Source organism: Gymnoscopelus braueri (genome assembly GCF_963280865.1).
Source record: "Gymnoscopelus braueri genome assembly, chromosome: 15".
Classification (NCBI taxonomy): domain Eukaryota; kingdom Metazoa; phylum Chordata; class Actinopteri; order Myctophiformes; family Myctophidae; genus Gymnoscopelus; species Gymnoscopelus braueri.
Window position 1 is genome coordinate 33,509,024 of NC_137620.1, and position 21,247 is coordinate 33,530,270.

General features: G+C 43.7%; 1 protein-coding gene across 1 annotated transcript in view; it reads right to left on the reverse strand.

Annotated features, from left to right (window-relative positions):
• Positions 1–302: 302 nt before the first annotated feature.
• The window catches only part of adgra3 (adhesion G protein-coupled receptor A3), a gene marked incomplete at its 3' end in the record, with an annotated part of 68,137 nt that continues 47,192 nt past the window's right edge, over positions 303–21,247 (reverse strand). The window contains exons 10-20 of the mRNA XM_080450908.1: positions 20,387–20,576; positions 17,633–17,782; positions 14,296–14,454; positions 12,878–13,051; positions 11,888–12,098; positions 10,533–10,741; positions 8,255–8,379; positions 7,696–7,819; positions 3,799–3,944; positions 2,986–3,081; positions 303–1,890 (exon numbers count right to left, since the gene is read on the reverse strand). Coding sequence (XP_080307034.1) covers positions 303–1,890; positions 2,986–3,081; positions 3,799–3,944; positions 7,696–7,819; positions 8,255–8,379; positions 10,533–10,741; positions 11,888–12,098; positions 12,878–13,051; positions 14,296–14,454; positions 17,633–17,782; positions 20,387–20,576 — 3,172 coding nt within the window. The remainder of the gene's footprint in view (positions 1,891–2,985; positions 3,082–3,798; positions 3,945–7,695; positions 7,820–8,254; positions 8,380–10,532; positions 10,742–11,887; positions 12,099–12,877; positions 13,052–14,295; positions 14,455–17,632; positions 17,783–20,386; positions 20,577–21,247) is intronic.

A 21,247-nucleotide genomic window follows, 5' to 3' on the forward strand; every position in this document is an offset into this window, starting at 1 on the left:
GCTATTCAAAAATAGCAGATATACAAGCTCATAGCGCGGCACCGAGTGCCGCGCTACGAGCTTGTAGATCTGCTATTTTTGAAAAATCTTGATTTTTTTTTTTTGATTTTTTTTCAAAAAAACTGTTAGGATTTAGATTGTTTTAAAGAATCGCCTCAGGTCTCAATGGGTTAAGAAAAATGTACAATCCAAAACCAAAAAAAAAAAAAAAGTAGAAAAACATTTCACAGTCGAGGAGGAGAGTGCACAATTTACTCTGCAGTCTTTCAACCAAAAAAAAAAACGGGGGAAACTGGAGTTAACTACACAGTAGTTTCGTGTTTCCATAAGCCTGTCTTTATGCCGGCGGTGCACTCCGTGTTAATTAAAGGCACGGGTTGTTGTCCGTTGCCCTTCGGCGTGCCATTTTGCGTCACCAGGTTGAGTCCGTACGACTTCGTCTGGCTCTCCAGCTCCACGTTGCCAGACTGTTTCGAGCTCGGCGAAAGCTCGGCGAAAGAGCTCGGCGAAAGACAATGGTGCTGTAAAACAGCACCATTGTCTTTCGCCGAGCTCGAAGCGGCGGTGGCGGGCGAATGCTCAGTCTCTATGGATACTATCACTCCTTCTCCTCCCACCACCACCACCACCCCGTTGGCCAGCGCTTTGCCCCCTCCCTTGTCCGCGCCGGTGCGCGGCGGGCGGCGGGGCAGGCTGGCGCTGTTGTCGCTGCTGTCCTGACGGAGCTGGCTCTGGTGGCGCTCCCGGTACGCCATGTACGCCGCCCGCCGACTGTTGCGGGCGGCCACGTCGTGGTGGTGTTGGTGGTGGCGCCGGTGGTGCGCCGGGGCGCTCTGCACGCTGCCCTCCACGCTGGTGGGCACGTCGTAGGCGTACTCCCTCAGCACGGTCAGCCGGCTCGCCCGGTGCGCCCGCGCCCGGTTTTTGTGATGCCTGACGCCCGCTTGTCCGTTGGGCGCCGACGACGACGACGTGGGGAGGTTGTTGCTGTTGTTGTTCGCGGGTCGGAACGGGACCTCGGTGGGCGCCGTGTGCATCTTGATCTCGTTGTCCAACGAATGCTCCGTCAGGCTGTTGTCTAAGAGCGTGGCGCCGTTGTTGGCGGGAACCGGAAGCAGGGGCACCGCCGGCTTACACTGGGCCGCCTCCGCGTGCAGGTTCGTCAGCTTGCTGCCCTGTTGGGCCGAGTTCCGCACGCTGCGGGCGCTCTTGTTCGTGCACGAGGACTCGGCGCTGCTGTGGCCGCATTTGGCGGCCTCGCCGTTGCCCCTGCTTGCCGTTGCCCCTGCCTCCTCCCCCGTCTGGGGGAGGAGGACGTCCTCCTGGGCGGTGTAGGCCCGCCTCCCCGAGCAGCAGGCCTGGGACCAGTGGCGCCTCATGTCCTGCCTGTTCACACAGTGATGCGCCACCAGGAAGGCGCCCAGCGCCAGCGCGGCCACGCCGAACAGGCAGGTGAAGGCCAGGTCCACGGGGTGCTCCCGCGACACGGCCATGGCGCCGAACACCCAGAGGGCGGCGTAGAGGCCCAGCGCCCCCGCCACGCCCACGAGCTGGGCGGCGAACGCGTGCTCGTTCTCGAGCGCCGACAGAGCCACGACGGCGTGGTGGGGCGCCGCCGACACCGTGGAGGACGAGGCCTCGTCGTGCGGCTGGAGCTGCAGGGTCAGCGGGTGGAGGTGGGCTCCGGCGCCGCCGTCCGCCGCCGCGGCGTCGTTGGCGGACAGCGCCGACCGCTGCTGCTCTTCCGTCAGCTCCTTGAACTCGTAGCGCCGTTCGGGGTGCCGGCGCAGCTGGAGCAGGATGCTGAGGAAATACATGCAGTCCACGAAGATGATGAATCCCACTGGGCCGTAGAAGGCGCCGATGCTGGGCTCCCAGGCCATCCAGCAACTGCAAGGACAAACACAGAGATGGAACGTTAAAGTAATTATTCTGGTATGTATAAAAAAAAACAATTGAGGAGGGAGACCACTGTACATAATTTGAATGACCTGAGGCCGATTCTAAAAACGTTTTCTGAAAAATATTTGAATATTTATTCAAAAATTACAACAAATGTATGTTGCTATATACTGTACATAGCAACAAGAACCCCAAAAGGGTTTCCCGTCCTGAAAGTTATAGTTACAAATAGGGGTTCCCGCCCAAAATGACTAATTGTTTGTTTGTTTGCCTAAACAAAAAAGTTGTAAAATATGGCAGTTTGAAGGCATTCAAATTATTCTTTTGCATTGTACAGTCTCCCTCCTCCATAGTTTTTTGCATTGGATTTCTGCCTCCTTAGGAACCCTAGGACTCTCCACTTTTTGTGAGGCAATTCTTCAGGTATAAAACAGTAATTGATAGGAATGAATTTGTACCCAAATTCCCTATTTTTTTACAACAGCAAAACATAATACAATAACACAATATTAACATAACAAATAAGGAGTCATTCAAGATAGATCGGAAGGTTTGCTCCCTATTTCAAGAGTATCCGTTCCACTGCATTCCACGGTACAGGCTGACTTAATCTCTCTAGCTAGAAACTAATTAAACTCCAAAGACTTCAGACAGATACATGTCCAGATTTCTCAATTAGTCAACTGAAACAGCTGCCACATGATGGGGGTGAGGGAGGGAGGGGGTATTGGTTGCTAGGCACCAAAACATGCACTATAAATAAAACAGTTGCCTAATCAGAACTTTATGGACTTAACTTCTCCTACCATCTCACCAAAAATAGTATTTACTAAAGCAATAAGGGAAGACAGACAGAGAGACACACACACACACACACACACACACACACACACCCACACGACAAATACGCTGATGAAAGCAATTTCTCCTATGGACAGAATGCGAACGTTTTGGGTGAGGTTCTTTAATAGACAAACAGTGGTGCAGAGATAAACCGTGACAGCAGTTCCATGAGCACATATTGTAGTATTAGCATCTTTTAATTGCTTTCCGTAACAGTGACAGCTGAGAGGGACTACTTACTACGGTGCATTGGTCCGGCTGCCGTAATTCTTGATGTTGGCCGCCGCAGTGATACCGCAGACAATGATGGGTATACCTCCGCCAATTAAGTAGAACCTGTTGGCAAGAGGAATGGATGTTCACAGGAGAAGTGCTAACCTTCGGCTCTCTTGTGAGACTGTAGAATTAGAGATAGAGGTGCGTTGGACCCTCACAGTCTCTACGCTGACACCGTGTGGCAGAATCTAACCCTAACACTGAAAAGAACATTGCAATGCAGGCTACTTCTGCCATAAGAAAGAATCAAATAAATATAAATATTTCCTTTACTTATAGAGCAGAATTTCACTCGTAAAGCCTCACAACCAGAAAGCTAATCAATGTCAATCAAGTGTATGAATAATCAAGTCATTGATTTCTATTTCAGTCAAGCATTCAAAAACGACGTGGAAGCTAGTCCTCGGTGTTGCCAGATTCCGTGAGAGAAACAAGCAACCAGCTCCATGTCGTTCTGCATGAACGGCAGCTCATAAGGGACATTCAGTGCATGTTTGAGTGTCAAGACACTGCATGATGAGGATTAGTGGGGAAAAAAACGAACTTTGGATCTGCTAAAATAGGCAAAATATTTTGTTTATACACATTACTCCATTATGCCAGTGGAAGGGGTCTCCACAATGGACAACAGGGGCTTCTATGAAAAAAGTCAACTGCCCCTGGTATGTTGGTGAGTGATTAGCGACACATCAAAGCAAACACCTAAAATGACTGGATCTCTCCTTTAATGGATTAAAGACTTGAAATACTGCATTGTGGGAGATGTAGTTATTGTACCTGAGCATGGGTCGCGGTGGGGGTGGAGGCTCATCCAGCTCCTCGTACCGCTTGGCCTTGCGCGTCACCTGCTTGTAGATGTTGCGTGCGGTCACGCCCACCCAGAGCGCCGTGGCCAAGGTGGAATAGTGCAGCAGGATGCCCACCTGGAAAAGAATTACCATTATTACCACCATCTATCCAAAAAAAAAACACACTCCACAGCTATAACAAAGAAATTTGAATTTCATGACAGTTTCACATCTCTCGAGAGATAAATGATGAAATAGTTCTCAAGTTTCTATTCTCCACAGTTGACAAATTGCTAAAATCCAACCAGATCAATCCCTGCTGAGCTTCCCTCTTCAAATAAAATGTAATGAGTTTGCCATCTTCTTCCATTTCTCATATTAGCCCATTAAGACCCGGAACGCATCTGTGTCACTTTTTCATTTGAGCTAAAGAGCATTATTTTTTACACTTTGGCTATTCAAAAATAGCAGATCTACAAGCTCATAGCGCGGCACCGAGTGCCGCGCTATGAGCTTGTAGATCAGCTATTTTTGAAAAATCAAGAAAGTTTGTGCAAATCTTTTAACTCTTTGACTGCCAGAGTATTTTCATAAAGTACTCCCCCAGTGCCAGCAATTTTCGTGTTTTTTTATTTTTATATTTTGAATTTTTCTCATGAAAATAATTTAAGGACACATAATTTAAAGACCCAGCACAAATCCGCCACTAGAGAGCAGCACATGACAGCTTGATCAGGTCGTTGGGTCTCTCTCACCCTTCTTGATAGATTAGACAGGGAAAAACATGAAAACGGATGTGACGTCGTCCCAGATTGTTTTGATCGGCCAAAATTACGATGTGATACACGACGGCGATGACTGATCGTCACCCAGACCATAGATTATAGAAGAGAACCTGTCCGTTTGTCCGTTATACCGTGTGAAAACCCGTTTATTTACCTATTTTGGACGAAAATGACTGGGGAAAAAAATCTAAAACCGGAAACGGAATCCAGGTCATGAAACCGGATGCAGATGTCCGTGAAGTAAGTGGAACTCGAGAATAACATTGAATATTAAGCAGCATAGCGCAATCAGAGATTAAACAATGAACGCGCGTCCAGCGCGTCGAACGCGTCGACGGCCAACTGGACAAAGTAGCACTTGACGCGTTATCGCGTCGTCCGCAGTCAAAGAGTTAATATATATATTTTTAAAGCAAACATTTGTAACTCAAATCTTTGCTTCTGGGGGGTCCCTGGAACAAACATTTTGAGATGGGGGTCTGCGGCCAAATACATGTCATTTTGGGGGTCCTTGACATGAAAAAGTTTGAGAACCACTGATATAGAAACATACGTTTTTTGACAAAGACATTTGTAGAATCGGCTTCAGGTCTTAATGGGTTAGATATAATACATTAATCTGGTGTCAACGGAGCTGACCTGTCTCCCCGTCACCTCAATGTACCACTGTGGGCACCATGTGTAATTTATCACCTATTAACTCCGGTGATCATGAGGTGGTGATACGGCAGCTTAAAGCTGCAGTCCGGAATTTATATTAATGAATAAAGCATTATTGTAACCAATCTGTATGTTAATACAATATAACGAACACATCTGCAGTGGTTGGAGGTAGTATCCCTACTCTTCCATTGAGAAATTTAGACCCTGATGTCAGGTACTGGTCAATCTGGGAACCCATCGTCAAAGAAAAAGGAAAAAAATCGTCCCCAGCGTTTTTCACTTTTGCATTTGACTCTGGGGGGAGTGATTAAATAGAACGACGATGACTGGAAACCGGGGTTTTGGTCTGCCCTCAGCCCTCCACTTCCGGTGGTGCGCCTATGTTTTCATTCCCACTAACAACATTTCTCCACGGAACACTAACACCATTTCTCCCACGGAACATGGATCGTTTTGGTTATGAGCCCACTTGTTTCTATGATGAACTTTCCGTTGTTTTGTCGGCTCCGAGGACGCTATTGTTAAATGAGTTTGGGTTTGTTTCCAGTGGGAAGCGAACGCACAGATGTAAATCCCGCCCACTACATTTGATTGGGTAAAGCGTGGCCTGCTTCCTGATCTGAAGGCACTGCCCACTTGTAGGCCAATGCTCACACGTTCTGAACGGGGCTCCCCGACAGATTCAGTAACGCAGCTCTGAATCTGTTCTTGAGAGATTAGGTACTGGTTGACAAGAACGTACTGATCTCCCCAGGCCAAGCGGGGATTGACTCAAATTGGAGCAGAATAAATTTGGGGATATCCCTTAACCCATTGAGACCTGAAGCCGATTCTACATGTCTCCTAAATCTCAACAGTATTCTGAAAAACGTTTCTATATCAGTGGTGCTCAATCTTTTTCATGTCAAGGACCCCCAAAATGATATGTATTTGGCCGCGGACCCCCATCAAAATATTTTGTTCCAGGGACCCCCAGAAGCAAAGATTTGAGTTAAAAATGTTCGCTTTAAAAAAATATATATTCAAAGATTTGCACACATTTTCACGATTTTTCAAAAATAGCAGATCTACAAGCTCGTAGCGCGGCACTCGGTGCCGCACTACGAGCTTGTATATCTGCTATTTTTGAATAGCCAAAGTGTAAAATAATGCTTTTTAGCTCAAATCTAAAAATGACCAAGTTCCAGGTCTTAAAGGGTTAATTAGGGATATAAACAACTCATTGATTGCTACAGCACGAACACACACAATCTCCTACTCCTACTGTACCGTCTCTGTTAAATATTTCCTTTCAATAAAAACAAAGCAAAGTTGCGAGCAAAGGGCTCGCAACTCACTTTTAAATGCTGCCAACTTTATTTCCAGCAGCAGACAACGAGTGAAAGATGTTTTCGACCTGACCTTTGTCAAGTTTGTCAAGTCACTTGACGGCTGCATCGTTCACATGTTGTCTGCTGCTGGAAATAAAGCTTGGAGCATTTAAAAGTGAGTTGTGAGCCCTTTGCTTCGTCTCTGAGTTTGCCGTCCTTGCAGTTTGGCTGAGCACCGAAGGTGGAGGATGTGCGTTATCTTTGTCTTTTGAATGTTAAAACCTTCAGTAAAAACAGACCACTAGATGAACACCATATGTTCGATGTTTTATCCTAGTAAAGCCGGTGCTTCTCTACTTTGAAAATAAACGTTTCCTCATTCACGTTGTAATTCGCTGTATTCCAAGTAGCGCGCAGATTGGGGTTGAGTGTGAGGTAAGCACAAAATGGCCACGGTGTGAATCTGGTCAATGCCTGGTGGAACAGGGAGGGGGGAGAGAGTTCTCTAACAAACTCCTCAAAACCAGACACCTCCTGCAGAGGAAGAATTAATAAGCGAGATGACTCGACACAACAAGGAGAAGAGGTGGGGGGGGCGCCTTAACCCATTAAGACCGGGAACGCATCTGTGTGTCATTTTTAGATTTCTTTGGGCTATTTTTGAAAAATCGTGAAAATTCGTGGCAAAATCTTGGATCATATATTTTTTAAAAGCAAACATTTGTCAAATATTTAGTTCCAGGAACCCCAAGAAGCAAAGATTTGAGTTACAAATGTCCGCAAAAAAAAGGGGAAAAATCTAATATTTGCACAACTTTTCATGATTTTTCAAAAATAGCAGATCTACAAGCTCATGCTTGTATATCTGCTCTTTTTGAATAGCCCAAATAAATCTAAAAATGACACACAGATGCGTTCCCGGTCTTAAAGAGTTAAGCTACGGAAACTGTATCTTTCTCTGTATCCCTCCCTGTACTTTCATCAAGTCCCAACGCTGGGTGGTACCTTGCCATTGGCAAAACAGCAAGATCCAGAAGAAGTCCTAGACACTCGCTTCCTTTGGCTGCTGAGTTTTAGAAATTAGTTCTTTTGGTTGGAGGTGTTGAGGCACAGTGGGTGTATACTCACTGCTTGGCACACGCTGGCATAGCGAATCTGGTTGACGCCACCGACGAAGACCCCGCAGGTGAGGAAGATGTGGAGGCAGAGGTTGACCAACATGTGCCAAAACTTGCGGCTGACGCGGACCGACCTGGTGACGTGGACACATGATGAACAGTCTAAAATAATAATACACACCTCTAAGGTTGCCTTGTTGACATAAAAGGGCCACAAGGCCAATACGTTGAAAGGTTATTACTTATTAGCTATAACCTTTCTAACATTATTGTGTCATTGGTGTTAACATGTGTTAATTGATTTCTTTGCACTCCATTCACTTGTCCATTACCCGGTTGTTTATTGACTAGGGTTCATCATGTAATTTACCCTGATCTTGCACTTTGTAAGTCACTCTGGATAATAGTGTGTGCTAAATACCTACATTTAAAACATTAGACATCACCTGGAAATTGGCCCATGGCTTCACTATGGTCGAGTTAAGGTCAGTCAAGAACGAAAACAAAAATCAATGGCACGTGTAACTTCCTGCTGTTCTTTAGCACATCGGTCACGAAAGCACTCTTACCTGTGGTGATAGATGTAGCTGATAATGATGGTCAGGAGGCAGATGAGGAGGACAATGGTAGTGGCGTAGATGACAGGGTGGAGGGGCTGGATGCTGGGGGAGAAAAACTCCACGCTGCTGAGATCCTGAAGGAGAGACACATGGAGTTGAATTAGACTCCTCGTTAAATGTCACATGTCTGTAAATTAACCCATTAAGACCTGGGACGCATCTGTGTCACTTTTTGATTTGAGCTAAAAAAGCATTATTTTACACTTTGGCTATTTAAAAATAGCAGATATGCAAAAATAGCAGATATACAAACTCGTAGCGAGTGCCGCGTTTCGAGCTTGTAGATCTGCTATTTTGAAAAAACGTGAAAATGTGGGCAAATCTTTGAATATATATTGTTTTAAAGCGAACACTTTTAACTCAAATCTTTGCTTCTGGGGGTCCCTGGAACAAAATATTTTGAGATGGGGGTCTGTGGTCAAATACATATAATTTTGGGGGTCCTTGAGATGAAAAAGTTTGAGAACCACTGATATAGAAACAAACGTTTTTTTCAGAAAACTGTTAGGATTTAGAAGACATTTTGTAGAATCGGCTTTAGGTCTCAATACAATGGGTTAAAAAGCGCACACACACACGCGCACGCACGCACACACACGCACACACACACACACACACACACACACACACACACACACACACACACACAGCTATGCTCTTTTTTATAAACTACAAAAAAAGAAAAACAGTCCGCACCATTGTTATTTTCATGGACTGCACTTATGGCCAAGTCCAGCGCTGCGGCAAGTATTCCAATTTAATGGACTGCTGGTCGGAACACTGGTGGACAATATTTAGCACAGAGACTAAAATCAATGAGTGTTCATTGATTTTACTTGGCATACGAGTTCAGTTTGGGTTTAATTGTCCCACGCTGGGCAATTTGTCTTAAGGCGAGTGCAGTTTAAACCACCCACTGAAATGCATCCTTGAGCAACAGCAGTGACGAGTGGCTTTTACCATGGCGCCGACCAGTGGTGTAAAGTGACTAAGTACATTTACTCAAGTACAATTTTGAAGTATTTTTACTCTACAGGAGTATTTCCTATTTTCAGTACTTTTACTCCTACTCCACTACATAGTAAAGGCAGATATTGTACTTTTACTCCACTACAATTATTTGACTTCAGTTACTTTGTAGATTTTGATTATTATTACAAAACATACATTAACCACTTCAGCCCTATATACATTTTGGCCATTTGAAAATAGCCGATCTACAAGCTCACAAAGCGCCACGATGAGACGCATTGTGAGCTTGTAGATCTGCTATTTAAAAAATATTTGTATACATTTGAAAACATTCTGCATAATGAGTACTTTCTACTTTTGGTACTTTAAGCACATTTTGATACCAATACTTTTGTACTTTTACTCAAGTAAATTTTTAATTCTGGACTTTTACTTGTAACAGAGCATTTCTGCATTGCATTATTGATACTTTTACTTAAGTACAAAAAGTGAGTACTTTTTCCACCATTGGCGCCGACCACGCAAGCCGAAAACGATCAGGACCTCCCATAGGCATCATCACAAACAAACAAAAAAACACCTGGAGGTACAAACCATGCCCAGAGCAACATCTCATGTTCTATGTCTCTCCATTCCTGAGATAAGAGGGATTATGTTATTCTGATCTTGACGTGGATCATGACCTTAACCTTTTTGATCCAAAATGTAATAGTCTCTACTAATTATTAATTATTATAATTTTTTTTTTTTTGAAAAACATGTTCAGAACCCAAGATATCATTATCTGAAGATTTGCAGCTCCATCCACTCCTTGTTTAACGTATAACTGAAAAAGGCTATATCTCGCTTCCTAAGCACTTTTTTTTTACTTTGAAAAAAAACAACATAATAATATAGAAATAATTCTGGCAATTCTGGCACTCAATTGTACTACCTAGTATGTAAAAGAACAAAAACGAATAAACAAAACGTTAAAAAATAAATAAAAAATCTGGCACTCAATGAGTTAAGTTGACCGGATTACGAAGGGCTCTATACCAGGCCGCCCCCTGTTTTCATTTTATACTAGAATACTAGAAAGAATTTTGCCAAAAATAGCAGAACATTGTGAGCTTGCAGATCAGCTATTTTTGCTAGGGCTCAAGGGGTTAATGAAAATCCACTGTTCTTGTCTCATTTTGTTGATAGAGAGTACAATAGCCTGACACGCATTGCTGTGGGCAGCAGGGGGGGGTATTTTCTCAGGTATACTCACCATTAGCAGGCCGTAGTTGCCCAGCGAGTCGCACGATACGGTGGTGAAGTTGTCGTGATGGGTGAGGATGCGGCAGCCGTCGGTCTGCCAGCCCCCCTGGCCCCCCGCCAGGCTGCCGTTCCAGGAGGCGGCCACGGCGTCGGAGCCGCGGGCGAACCGCCGCAGAGTGACGTTGACGGGGCTCCGCAGGGCGCTCGGGGGCACGCCGTCTGAACACACCACAGAGATAGAGAGGGGTTGTTTAAAAACGCTTTGTTTTTCCCCAACATGATGGAAAAATTTGGAGGGACTGTTTATATTCAGATACTCAGCATGCGTAATAAGATAACATTTATTGATCCAAGGAGAAATAAAGTGATTTTTAACTTATTAACTCATTCACTGCCAGGCTTATTTCAAGCTAGTTGATCCATATGCCAAAGGCATTTTGGGTCAAACGGAGACATTTTTTTCTCCGTTTACATTTTAACATTGAAGTGGATGGAGAATTAACTTTTTGAAAATCGTTTTCTCCTAGTTCCTTTGAGATTCAAAAGAAAAAAAAATAACCAAAAAAAAAAAAACATTTAAAAATTTTATTTTGAAAAAAAAAATTTTTTTTAGGAGACGTCAAAAGACGTCATTGGCACTAATGGCACACTGAAAACGGCCGTCAAAAGACGTCATTGGCACTATATGAGTTAAGACCGGGAACGCATCTGTGTGTCATTTTAAGATTTCTTTGGCCTATTCAAAACTAGCAGATATACAAGGCGAACATTTGTAACTCAAATCTTTGCTTCGGGGGGGGGGGGCGGGGAAGGGTCCCCTGGAACAACAAATTTTGAGATGGGGGTCCGTGGCTTAATGCTCATTTTGGGTGGTCCTTGACATGAAAAAAGTTTGGCCACTGATATTATAGCAACATAAGTTTAAAAAAAAAAACTGTTAGGATTTAGAAGACATTTGTAGAATCCCCCCAGAAGCAAAGATTTGAGTTACAAATGTTTGCTTTAAAAATATATATATATTCAAAGATTGACCTACATTTTTACGATAAAAAAAATAAATAGCAGATCTACAAGCTCATAGCGCGGCACTAGGTGCCGCGCTATGAGCTTGTATAGCTGCTATTTTTGAATAGCCCAAAGAAATCTTTAAAATGACACAGAATGCGTTCCTGGTCTTAATGGGGTTAACTTGTTTCTTTTCCATTTTTGTATAGGGCTATATTTAATTATTGTTGTACGTTTGGGTCCCGGGGGAAACAACACATTTCTCTTTTGTGTCTGGATCTGGAAAAGCATGGGGGATCCCCCTGTACTACACACCCAAACGCACGTCGAGCGGATCTCCACCCCGACCTGGACCCTTACCCATCTTGGCCATGATGACGGGCGTAGCCACACTCCTCCTCTTGCCTCCGTCGGCCAGCAGGGAAGAGTTGCCGGTGGAGGGGAAGAACTTGCCGTTGCGGAAGGCCAGCAGGTGGAGCTTGTAGACCGGCTCGTCCGCCTGCCCGGCAGGCTGCACCGCCTGGGACAGGAGAGACTGAGGAAGCTGCAGGGTGGCTTCCACTACCGTGTTCTGTAGATAGAATGAGGAGAATAGAAGGTTTGAAATTACAATGTTATATTTATTTTATTTATTTATTTGTTTAACATTTATTTTTTGGGGCTTTTTTTATGCCTTTATTGATAGGATAGTAGGCTGACAGGAAATGGGGAGAGAGAGACATGCAACAAAGGCCGTCGAGTCGGGACTCGAACCCGCGACGCGCTGTCAGGCTACTTTGGAACCTAGGTGTCCGGACCGCTACACCAGCGGTCTGGGCCTCAATGTTATACTTTATATTTTTATTTCATATACTATTTGTTATATATCTATTAGCTATCATATTATCATTACATAATATTCTATTGACTATCATATCGTTTTAACCCATTAAGACCTGGAACGCATCTGTGTCACTTTAGATTTATTTGGCTATTCAAAGATAGCAGATATACAAGCTCATAGCGCGGCACCGAGTGCCGCGCTATGAGCTTGTAGATCTGCTATTTTTGAAAAATCTTGAAAAAAATGTTTTGGATTTTTTTTTAAAACTATTTTTAAGAATCGCCTCAGGTCTTAATGGGCTAAACTATCATTCTATCAACTATCATACTATCGTTATATACTATCATTCTGACTATGATACTATCGTTACTATCATTCTATTGACTATCATACTATAGTTATATCATTCTATTGATTATCATACTATGGTTACGTACTCTAACTCTAACGACTATCATACTATCATTTCTATGATTATAGTCTCGTTGTATTGATTGTGTGTTCAGGTCTGGTTAGGACAGACTCACTTTGTGGAGGATGCTGGAGAAGGTGGTGTTGCATTTCAAGGTGAGGTGTCGGTCCTGTGGTCCCGCGCTGTCGGTCCTGCGCTCGGGGCTGGGCCTCTGGAACAGCATGCAGGTCATGCCGTTCCAGTCGCTGGCTCTGGCAATGTGCGCGTCCAGCGCTATGTTGGTGGAGGTCTGGACAAATAAACATAAACACAAATCTATTCATTCTTGAACGCATTTCGGACAGGAATTGTCAAAGTCAAACAAAACGTGCAACCGCATCACCTATAAAACTACTGCAGTTAATTTTAATTTTAAGTGATCTCATGAACAAATACATAAATAAATCTGCATTGAATTCCCTTACTGTAGTACAATGGGTCTCAAACCTTTTCATGTCAAGGACCCCCAATTTAATATGTATTTGGCCCCAGACCCCCATCTGAAAATAATTTGTAATTTTTGCCACCCCCCCCCCCTCGAAAATCGGCGATCGAAAACCGGCGAAAGTGGCCGTTTTCAAGATGTTTTGGCCATTATCTCTGGAACGGAAGGTCCAATCTGCTCAGTTCAAAGCTTGTTGGATGCGTGACTTTGAGGACATTAAGCACGCAATGACACCTTTCCGGGTTATTTGGGTTTTCTAGGGGAGGCGAGATCTTAGTTGGGCAGGCGACCACCTGTCCTGCCTCTACAGTGGGTACGCCACTGGGGTTAACCCATTAACACATTAACCGCCAAGAACGTAGTCCTACGGTCCGTTAAATCCAACTGTTAAGCGCCGAGACCGTAGCCCTACGGGCTGCGGTCTTTTCGCGCATGCGCGGTCCGGGTTCACTTTCGGATTTTTTTTTATCCACTTCCGTTTCCGGTTTGATGACCGGAAACGGAATTATTTGGGATCCGGTTTTGACGATCACGTCCGCTCCCATTCTACAGACGAAACTGAAACTCAATTCTCTTCCTGTAGTTTTTTATCCTCGCATTTCACTGTTTAACGTAATCCGCTCTAACTCAAACATGGATGCCCCGTTTGACACGTGATTTTCACTGGGAGATACGTTGAGATGTCGCGGATGTAAACAGACCGTTTACGGCTCAATCTTAAGGATTTTAACAAGATCTATGGCGACATGAAAAAAACAAAAAAACAACAAAAACACCTTGGCACTGGTGAGTACATTATGAGATTAACCTCTGGCGGTCGATGTGTTAAGACCGATTCAACAAATGCCTTCTAAATCAGTAGTTCTCACACTTTGAATAATCTTCCAAAATGTTCAAAAATAGCAGATGTACAAGCTCGCGGCGCGGCACGAAGTGACGCGCTGTGAGCTTGTATATCTGCTATTTTTGAATAGCCAACGCCAAAAAAACTAAAATGACACAGATGCTGATAAGATACTTTGAGAACCGCTGTTGTTCACTGGACTGACCAGGGGGAAGGTCTGGGCCGTGACCAGGCGGTTGGCGGCGACCTTCTGGAGGCAGGCGATGATGCGGGTGCAGGCTTTGGCCTCGAGCTGGGCCATCCACAGCACCCTCTCGTTGGCCAGCATCAGGTTGCTGGCCATGCTGACGATGACCTCACCCAGCTGGGAGAGAAAGACCACGTAGGAGGAGACAAAACAGAAGATTACATACAGTTAAGGTACTAGTCAGTCCATGGCAGCAGGTCACAGTGGAGAGAACCACACTCTGCTGAGTCAGAAACAAGAATGATGCTTCAAATTCAGTGAGTTTGAACTGCGGTCTGTCTATACAGTGGGACTGATCAACGCATATACAGTTTAACCCATTGAGACCTGAAGCCGATTCTACATGTCTCCTAAATCTCAACAGTTTTCTGAAAAACGTATGTTTCTGTATCAGTGGTGCTCAATCTTTTTCATGTCAAGGACCCCCAAAATGACATGTATTTGGCCGCGGACCCCCATCAAAATATTTTGTTCCAGGGACCCCCAGAAGCAACGATTTGAGTTAAAAATGTTCGCTTTAAAAATATATATATTCAAAGATTTGCACACATTTTCACGATTTTTCAAAAATAGCAGATCTACAAGCTCGTAGCGCGGCACTCGGTGCCGCGCTATGAGCTTGTATATCTGCTATTTTTGAATAGCCCAAAGTGTAAAATAATGCTTTTTTTAGCTCAAATCTAAAAATGACAAAGTTCCAGGTCTTAATGGGTTAAGGTACTAGTCAGTCCATGGCAGCAGATCACAGTGAGAGAACCACACTCTGCTGAGTCAGAAACAAGAATGATGCTTCAAATTCAGTGAGTTTGAACTGCGGTCTGTCTATACAGTGGGACTGAGCAACGCATATACAGTTTAATGTACAAGCCTTGTACCCATCTGACAATTCGAACACATCATGCCGATTAGGCTACACGCAGCTATGGTCATGAAGTGTGGGTCATGGCCGAAATGAGTTTTCTCGGGTGGCCGGCCTCTCCCTTTAGAGATAGGGTGAGAAGTTCGGTCATCAGAGGCATGAGCTCGGCTCTAGGCTCTCCCTAGGCTGGCAGAGGGAGTGTAGCGCCCAGGATTACTTATATAATTGGAACTGGGTGAAAAAAATTGGTTACAAAAAATCGTGGGATAAAAATGTAAAAAAAAGAAGTTCGGTCATCCGCGAGAGACTAGAGAGTAGAACCGCTGCTCCTTCGCTTGGAAAGGAGCCGGCTTAGGTGGTTCGGGCATTTGGTACCGAGTCCCGAGCGTCTCCCTAGGGAGGTCCTACTGGGAGGAGACCCCCTGGCAGACAAAGGACCAGGTGGTGGGATTATGTCTCCAACACTGGCCTTGGAGTTGGAACGCCTCTGGATCCCCCGGGAGGAAGTTGCTAATGTTGCTCTAGAAAGGGAAGTCTAGAGCTCCTCTGTTGGAACTGTTACCCCCGCCAGTGTCTAGTTCGAGGGCACTTTAACGTGAAGCCAGGGAAAGCCCGGGATCGAACCGGAAACCGTCTGATTCCAAGCCGGCCACTCTACCTCCTAAGCCAGTGAAGCACCAAATTTCCACCGGAGCGTAAATGACTCCAGTGGAGAATTTTTTAAACCCAATTCTATACATAAAGTTTTGTTTATAAAGCAGAATTGGGAAAGGATGCAGGGAATCAATTTGTCATGGAAGCCTCAAACTCTGTTTCGCCTCTGACGACCCCATCAATGACTCATCACTTGCAACTGAACCTTCAGTGCATAACATCTTAAACAAAGATAAATCCAGCAGAAACAGAACCCCTAGCGTCCTCTATTCTGGGCATATCATAATAGTCAAACATTCTGCCAAAATAGCAGATCTACAAGCTCACGACGCAATCGCAATACAGCGCGCAGTGAGCTTGTAGACGGCCTATTTTCGACAAAGACGAGATTTGGCGTAGAGGCGGGGGGGAAAAGGAGGGGACCCACTAAGCGTATACCCCTGGGGGACCCTGGTCAACAAAGTATATAGGGGATTAAGGGGTTAAATCTATCACCATCCTCTTCACAGGATGTTATAACTCTGCTGAGTGCTGAGTGAGAGAGCCACAGGACTCTCTCTCTCTCATTGGTGTCACATTCTCACCCGTCCCCAGTGAGGACCTGTCTGGGGCAGGCGGCGCGCAACACTGAAAGCCTTCCTACAGCAGAGTCCAGCAGCAGCGGGGGGGAACCTGATCCCATCTAACATTCCCCTCCCTCAGCTTCATAAAAAAAAAAAATCTCTCATTCCAGATCCTATCTTATCCCCAGTCTCATGTTGATTCCCCCTGTGGATTTGCTGGAGGACAAGGTTGCTTTGTCTACGAACTTACAACTATGCAGGAAATGAAAATCCTGACGAGACACCCCACCTTTCTCGTTCCACCGCAAGGGGGCTACTGCTTGAAAGCTAAATATTTTTCGTCCTTGAACCCTGCTGGTGCACCAAAAGTACCAGCATTGCATTTTTACTGCAAGACGAAGATTATAGAAACATACAAGAAGTATGACTCGGCTTTCCTTTTCTCTGTGGCTGTAGCGTTTAAAAGTAATGTGTAAATTAAAAGCAACGTGAAGAGTGGCTCAGGAGCTGCTCTCTCTGCCATGACAAAAGTCCCTGCCTTGAAAATTATTACACATTTGAAATTAAATGAATTAGCAAATAACCAGAATCATCAGGTTCATATTGAATGTCAAGGCTGCAGTCGGGCCGTCACTTCAAGTGAATACAAATAAACCACAGACCAATCAAATTCATTGTCGATGAATCTGTCAGACATCTTTGCTTTTGGTACAATGGAGATTTTGGGTATACCCGTCTTTAACTATGCTAAAGTAAGTAACTATGCTAAACTAGGCTAAAGGTTTCTGTGTGTCTGTCAGCAGTGTGGAAGTAGACAAGCGAAGGTTTAAGTACAAATATTTGTGTACTGTAAGTTAACTAAGAAACAACAGGTTTTTCCTTACAAACATCTCTGTCCTTCGTATGGAGAATTCTTAAAGGAGCATTACACTATCCTTTGGAAAAGACAACCCAAGGTTGTTACATTAACAGGGCTAGGCGGGCCCGCATGTAAAAAAGAAAAAATAGTGACAGGACATCAGTCAACAAGCTGGGCAAAAGAGGCCCGCAGCTTGTTAGGGCACAGATTATAATGAGAATGTCATGTTTCATTGTTTGACACTCACGCTCTATGCATGCCGTTAGGGCAAGGTGTGATATCAAAACTATCTTAAATGATATATTGTCAAACTGGGAACACAGCAGGCTTGTAGGGACGTTCGAGGCAGCCAGTACTTACGTCTTTGAACTTCTCAGCAAACTTGCTAAACTTCTCGATCATTTCGGCAACGAAGATGATGTCCATCTTGTCGGAGAAGTTGGCAGCATTGTCTGTGCAGACGAGCAATCGACGGGCTCTGGTCACCACGTTGGTCACATTCAATGGCATCTAGTGGGCACAGAGAGAGAGAGATAGAGGGTTTAGAGAAATAATTAACTAACGTACTCCGGCCCGCACACAATAGTTCTTTTCACGAGGAGAGTGACACTAAGCCTTCGTACTCACTTGGATCCGCGAACATACGTGTTTTATACATGTCACGTGCAGTGGTGTAAAGTAACTAAGTACATTTACTCAAGTACTGCACTTAAAGGTAGGGTAAGTGATATTTTTTGGTTAAAACAAAAAGTATTTTGTTAAAAGGTTAAAGCACTATATTCTGATAGTAATCATTGCTATAGTGTTTGTTCAGTAACAGGAGTCTCCCCGTCTCTCCAGCTCTTTAATAAACAGAAAATAAATCAGGAGAAAGTACCCATTTTTAAGCTTCACTTTTATAGTGTTCCAGTTCCAATTTTGCCTGCTAATTTCTTAGTGTCATCACTTCCAATTTCACTTGTTTAATCTATATCCTGATTGAGTTCTCTATCCTGATTGGATAAAATTGGAAATTAAACTGAAACTGAAACGAAAATGCATTTTCTGTTTTATAAAGAGCTGGAGAGACAAGGAGACTCCTTTTACTGAACAAACACTCTATAGCAATGAGTACTATCAGCATATAGAGCTATTTAACACTTATTTTAACCAAAGAAAATCACTTACCCTACCTTTAAGTACAATTTTGAGGTACTTTTACTTTACTGGAGTATTTCCCATTATCAGTACTTTTACTTCTACTCCACTATATCTCAGAGGCAAATATTGTACTTTTACTTTAGTTACTAGTTACTTTGCAGATATAAATTATTATATTATAAAACATACATTAACCACTTTAGCCCTATTTTATACCTAGGCTATTTGAAAATAGCAGATCTACAAGCTTCTATGAGCTTGTAGATTGTAGATCTGCTATTTTCAAACATTTCAGTTCTTTTACTTTTGGTACTTTAAGTATATTTTGATGCCAATACTTTTGTACTTTTACTCAAGTAACAATTTGAACACAGGCCTTTTACTTGTAACGGAGTATTTCTACATTGTGGTATTGATAATTTGACTTAAGTAAAAAATGTCAGTACTTTTTCCACCACTGGTGAACATATGTGTTTTGTACATGTCACGTACCAAAAAGTTTAACATTTGATGAGCGAACGTGACAGTTTCACACGATCGCGCCCAATTGTCGCTACACCTGTCAGAATGCCTGTGCCTCCCTCCTTACCTGTGCTCTTCTCATTGAAAATGTATTACTAGGCATGTCAGTCACTCCCCATGTAAAAAGTCCTTATGTGTACAATGATCAGGCCAAGCAGAGAGGTAAAAGAGAATAATATAACTCTGTATCATATTTCTAATATATGTATTATTAATAATAGCGAGGCAAAGGACCAAAGACGGGCAGATTAAAGGAGGCGACAACACGCGAGAGAAAAATATATGAGATTCACAAAGTGTGCACGCAAATCAAACACAGGAAGCATCAATTAGTTCAGAGTGTGGTGAGAGAACCTCATATCCAGTCACAATGACGTCTTATAAAGTCTTATACGTCTTATAAAGACACATGTCAAAACCAGTGGTGTAAAGTAACTAAGTACATTTAATCGAGTACAATTTTGAGGTATTTTTTACTTTACTGGAGTATTTCCAATTTTCAATACTTTTACTTCTACTCCACTACATCTCATAGGAAAATATTGTACTTTTACTCCACTACGATTATTTGAAAACTTTAGTTACTAGTTACTTGGCAGATATAAATTATTATATTATAAAGCATAAATTAACCACTTTAGCCCTATTTTATATATAGGCTATTTGAAAATAGCCGATCTACAAGCTCACAACGCGTCGCATCGCGACGCGCTGTGAGCTTGTAGATCTGCTATTTTCAAACATTTTAGTACTTTTACTTTTGGTACTTTAAAGGTATCATGACATTCATTTTCACTTTTTTTATTTTCAATGTTTTATTTGGGGTTTTATGACCTCAATTACACCCAAAAAACCTGAACTTAGAACATTCAGTGGATTTTCTGTGGTCTGGGGTTTTCTGAATAATTAGGCTGAAAAGTAATCTGAGCTTGGCCCTTCGACAGAGAGGTCACAGTCGATTAATCCCGCCCACTCTCCTCCTCGCCCCTCCCCTCCCCTATCCTTTCCTTTGGGGGGGGCGGAGCAAAGGCGATGATTGACAGGCAAAATCCCTCACCAGCGACACCCGCAGGCAAAGATTTCTTTTTTCATTGCAGTTGAAAAGGCTTTAGAAATGTGAGAGAAAAACACCTGCCATTGATCACTGGAATGGAATTTTCACTTAAAACTTTTTGTACACTTTTGAAGGACCAGGACAAAGACTTTGAATGTGGTGTAAAAGTGAATGTCATGAAAGCTTTAAGCATATTCTGATGCCAATACTTTTGTACTTTTACTCTAGTAACATTTTGAACACAGGCCTTTTACTTGTAACACAGTATTTTGATATTGCTACTTTTACTTAAGTAAAACATTTGAGTACTTTTTCCCACCAGTGGTCAAAGCGCTGATTGCACAACTAAACCTAACGATCAAGGTAAACTAGCCAATCACAAACTACCAATCACAGACCTGGTTGATGACATAGAGAAACCGGGTGACATCTTTTTGGTACTGGCAGCTGTCGTAGTCGTCTTCCGCCCACACGCCCCGACGGTCGCAGCGCCGCCACGCCCGTTGCTCCTCGCCGGAGATGCCCGCGCTCCCCGATAGCCGGTTGCAGGGCAGATAGGCCGTGATTCCTGCCAGGGTACGCGTCCATCTGGAGGTAAAGGCAAGCAGGCAACAACACAGGAGATGTGAGTCAGCCGACTGATTTGAGCTAAAAAAAAAGCTTTATTTTACACTTTGGCTATTAAAAAATAGCAGATATACAAGCTCGTAGCGCGGCACCGAGTGCCGTGCTACGAGCTTGTAGATCTGCTATTTTTGAAAAATTGTGAAAATGTGTGCAAATCTTTGAATATATTTTGTTTAAAGCGAAAAAAAATTAACTCTATTCTTTGCTTCTGGGGGGTCGCTGGAACAACATATTTTGAGATGGGGTCGGCGGCCAAATACATATCATTTTGGGGGTCCTTGACATGAAAAAGATTGAGCACCACTGATATAGAAACATAGGTTTTTCAGAAAACTGTTGGGATTTACAAGACATTTGTAGAATCGGCCTCAGGCCTGCAGACAATGTCAAATATTCTAGAACTGAGGCTGAAATGCAACTTTAAGTGTCCTCTATCACATTGGTTCTCAAAGTGGGGTCCGGGGACCCCCAGGGGTCCTTGAGGGCGTTCCAGGGGGTCCCCAGCTAAATGATGGATAGTTAGGAACCAAATGGACCCTTATAGGTCTGTAACTCTGAGAGTGTAACAAATGGAACCAAATGGACCCGTTAGGGTCCATTTGGTTCCATTTGTTACACTCTCAGAGTTAAAT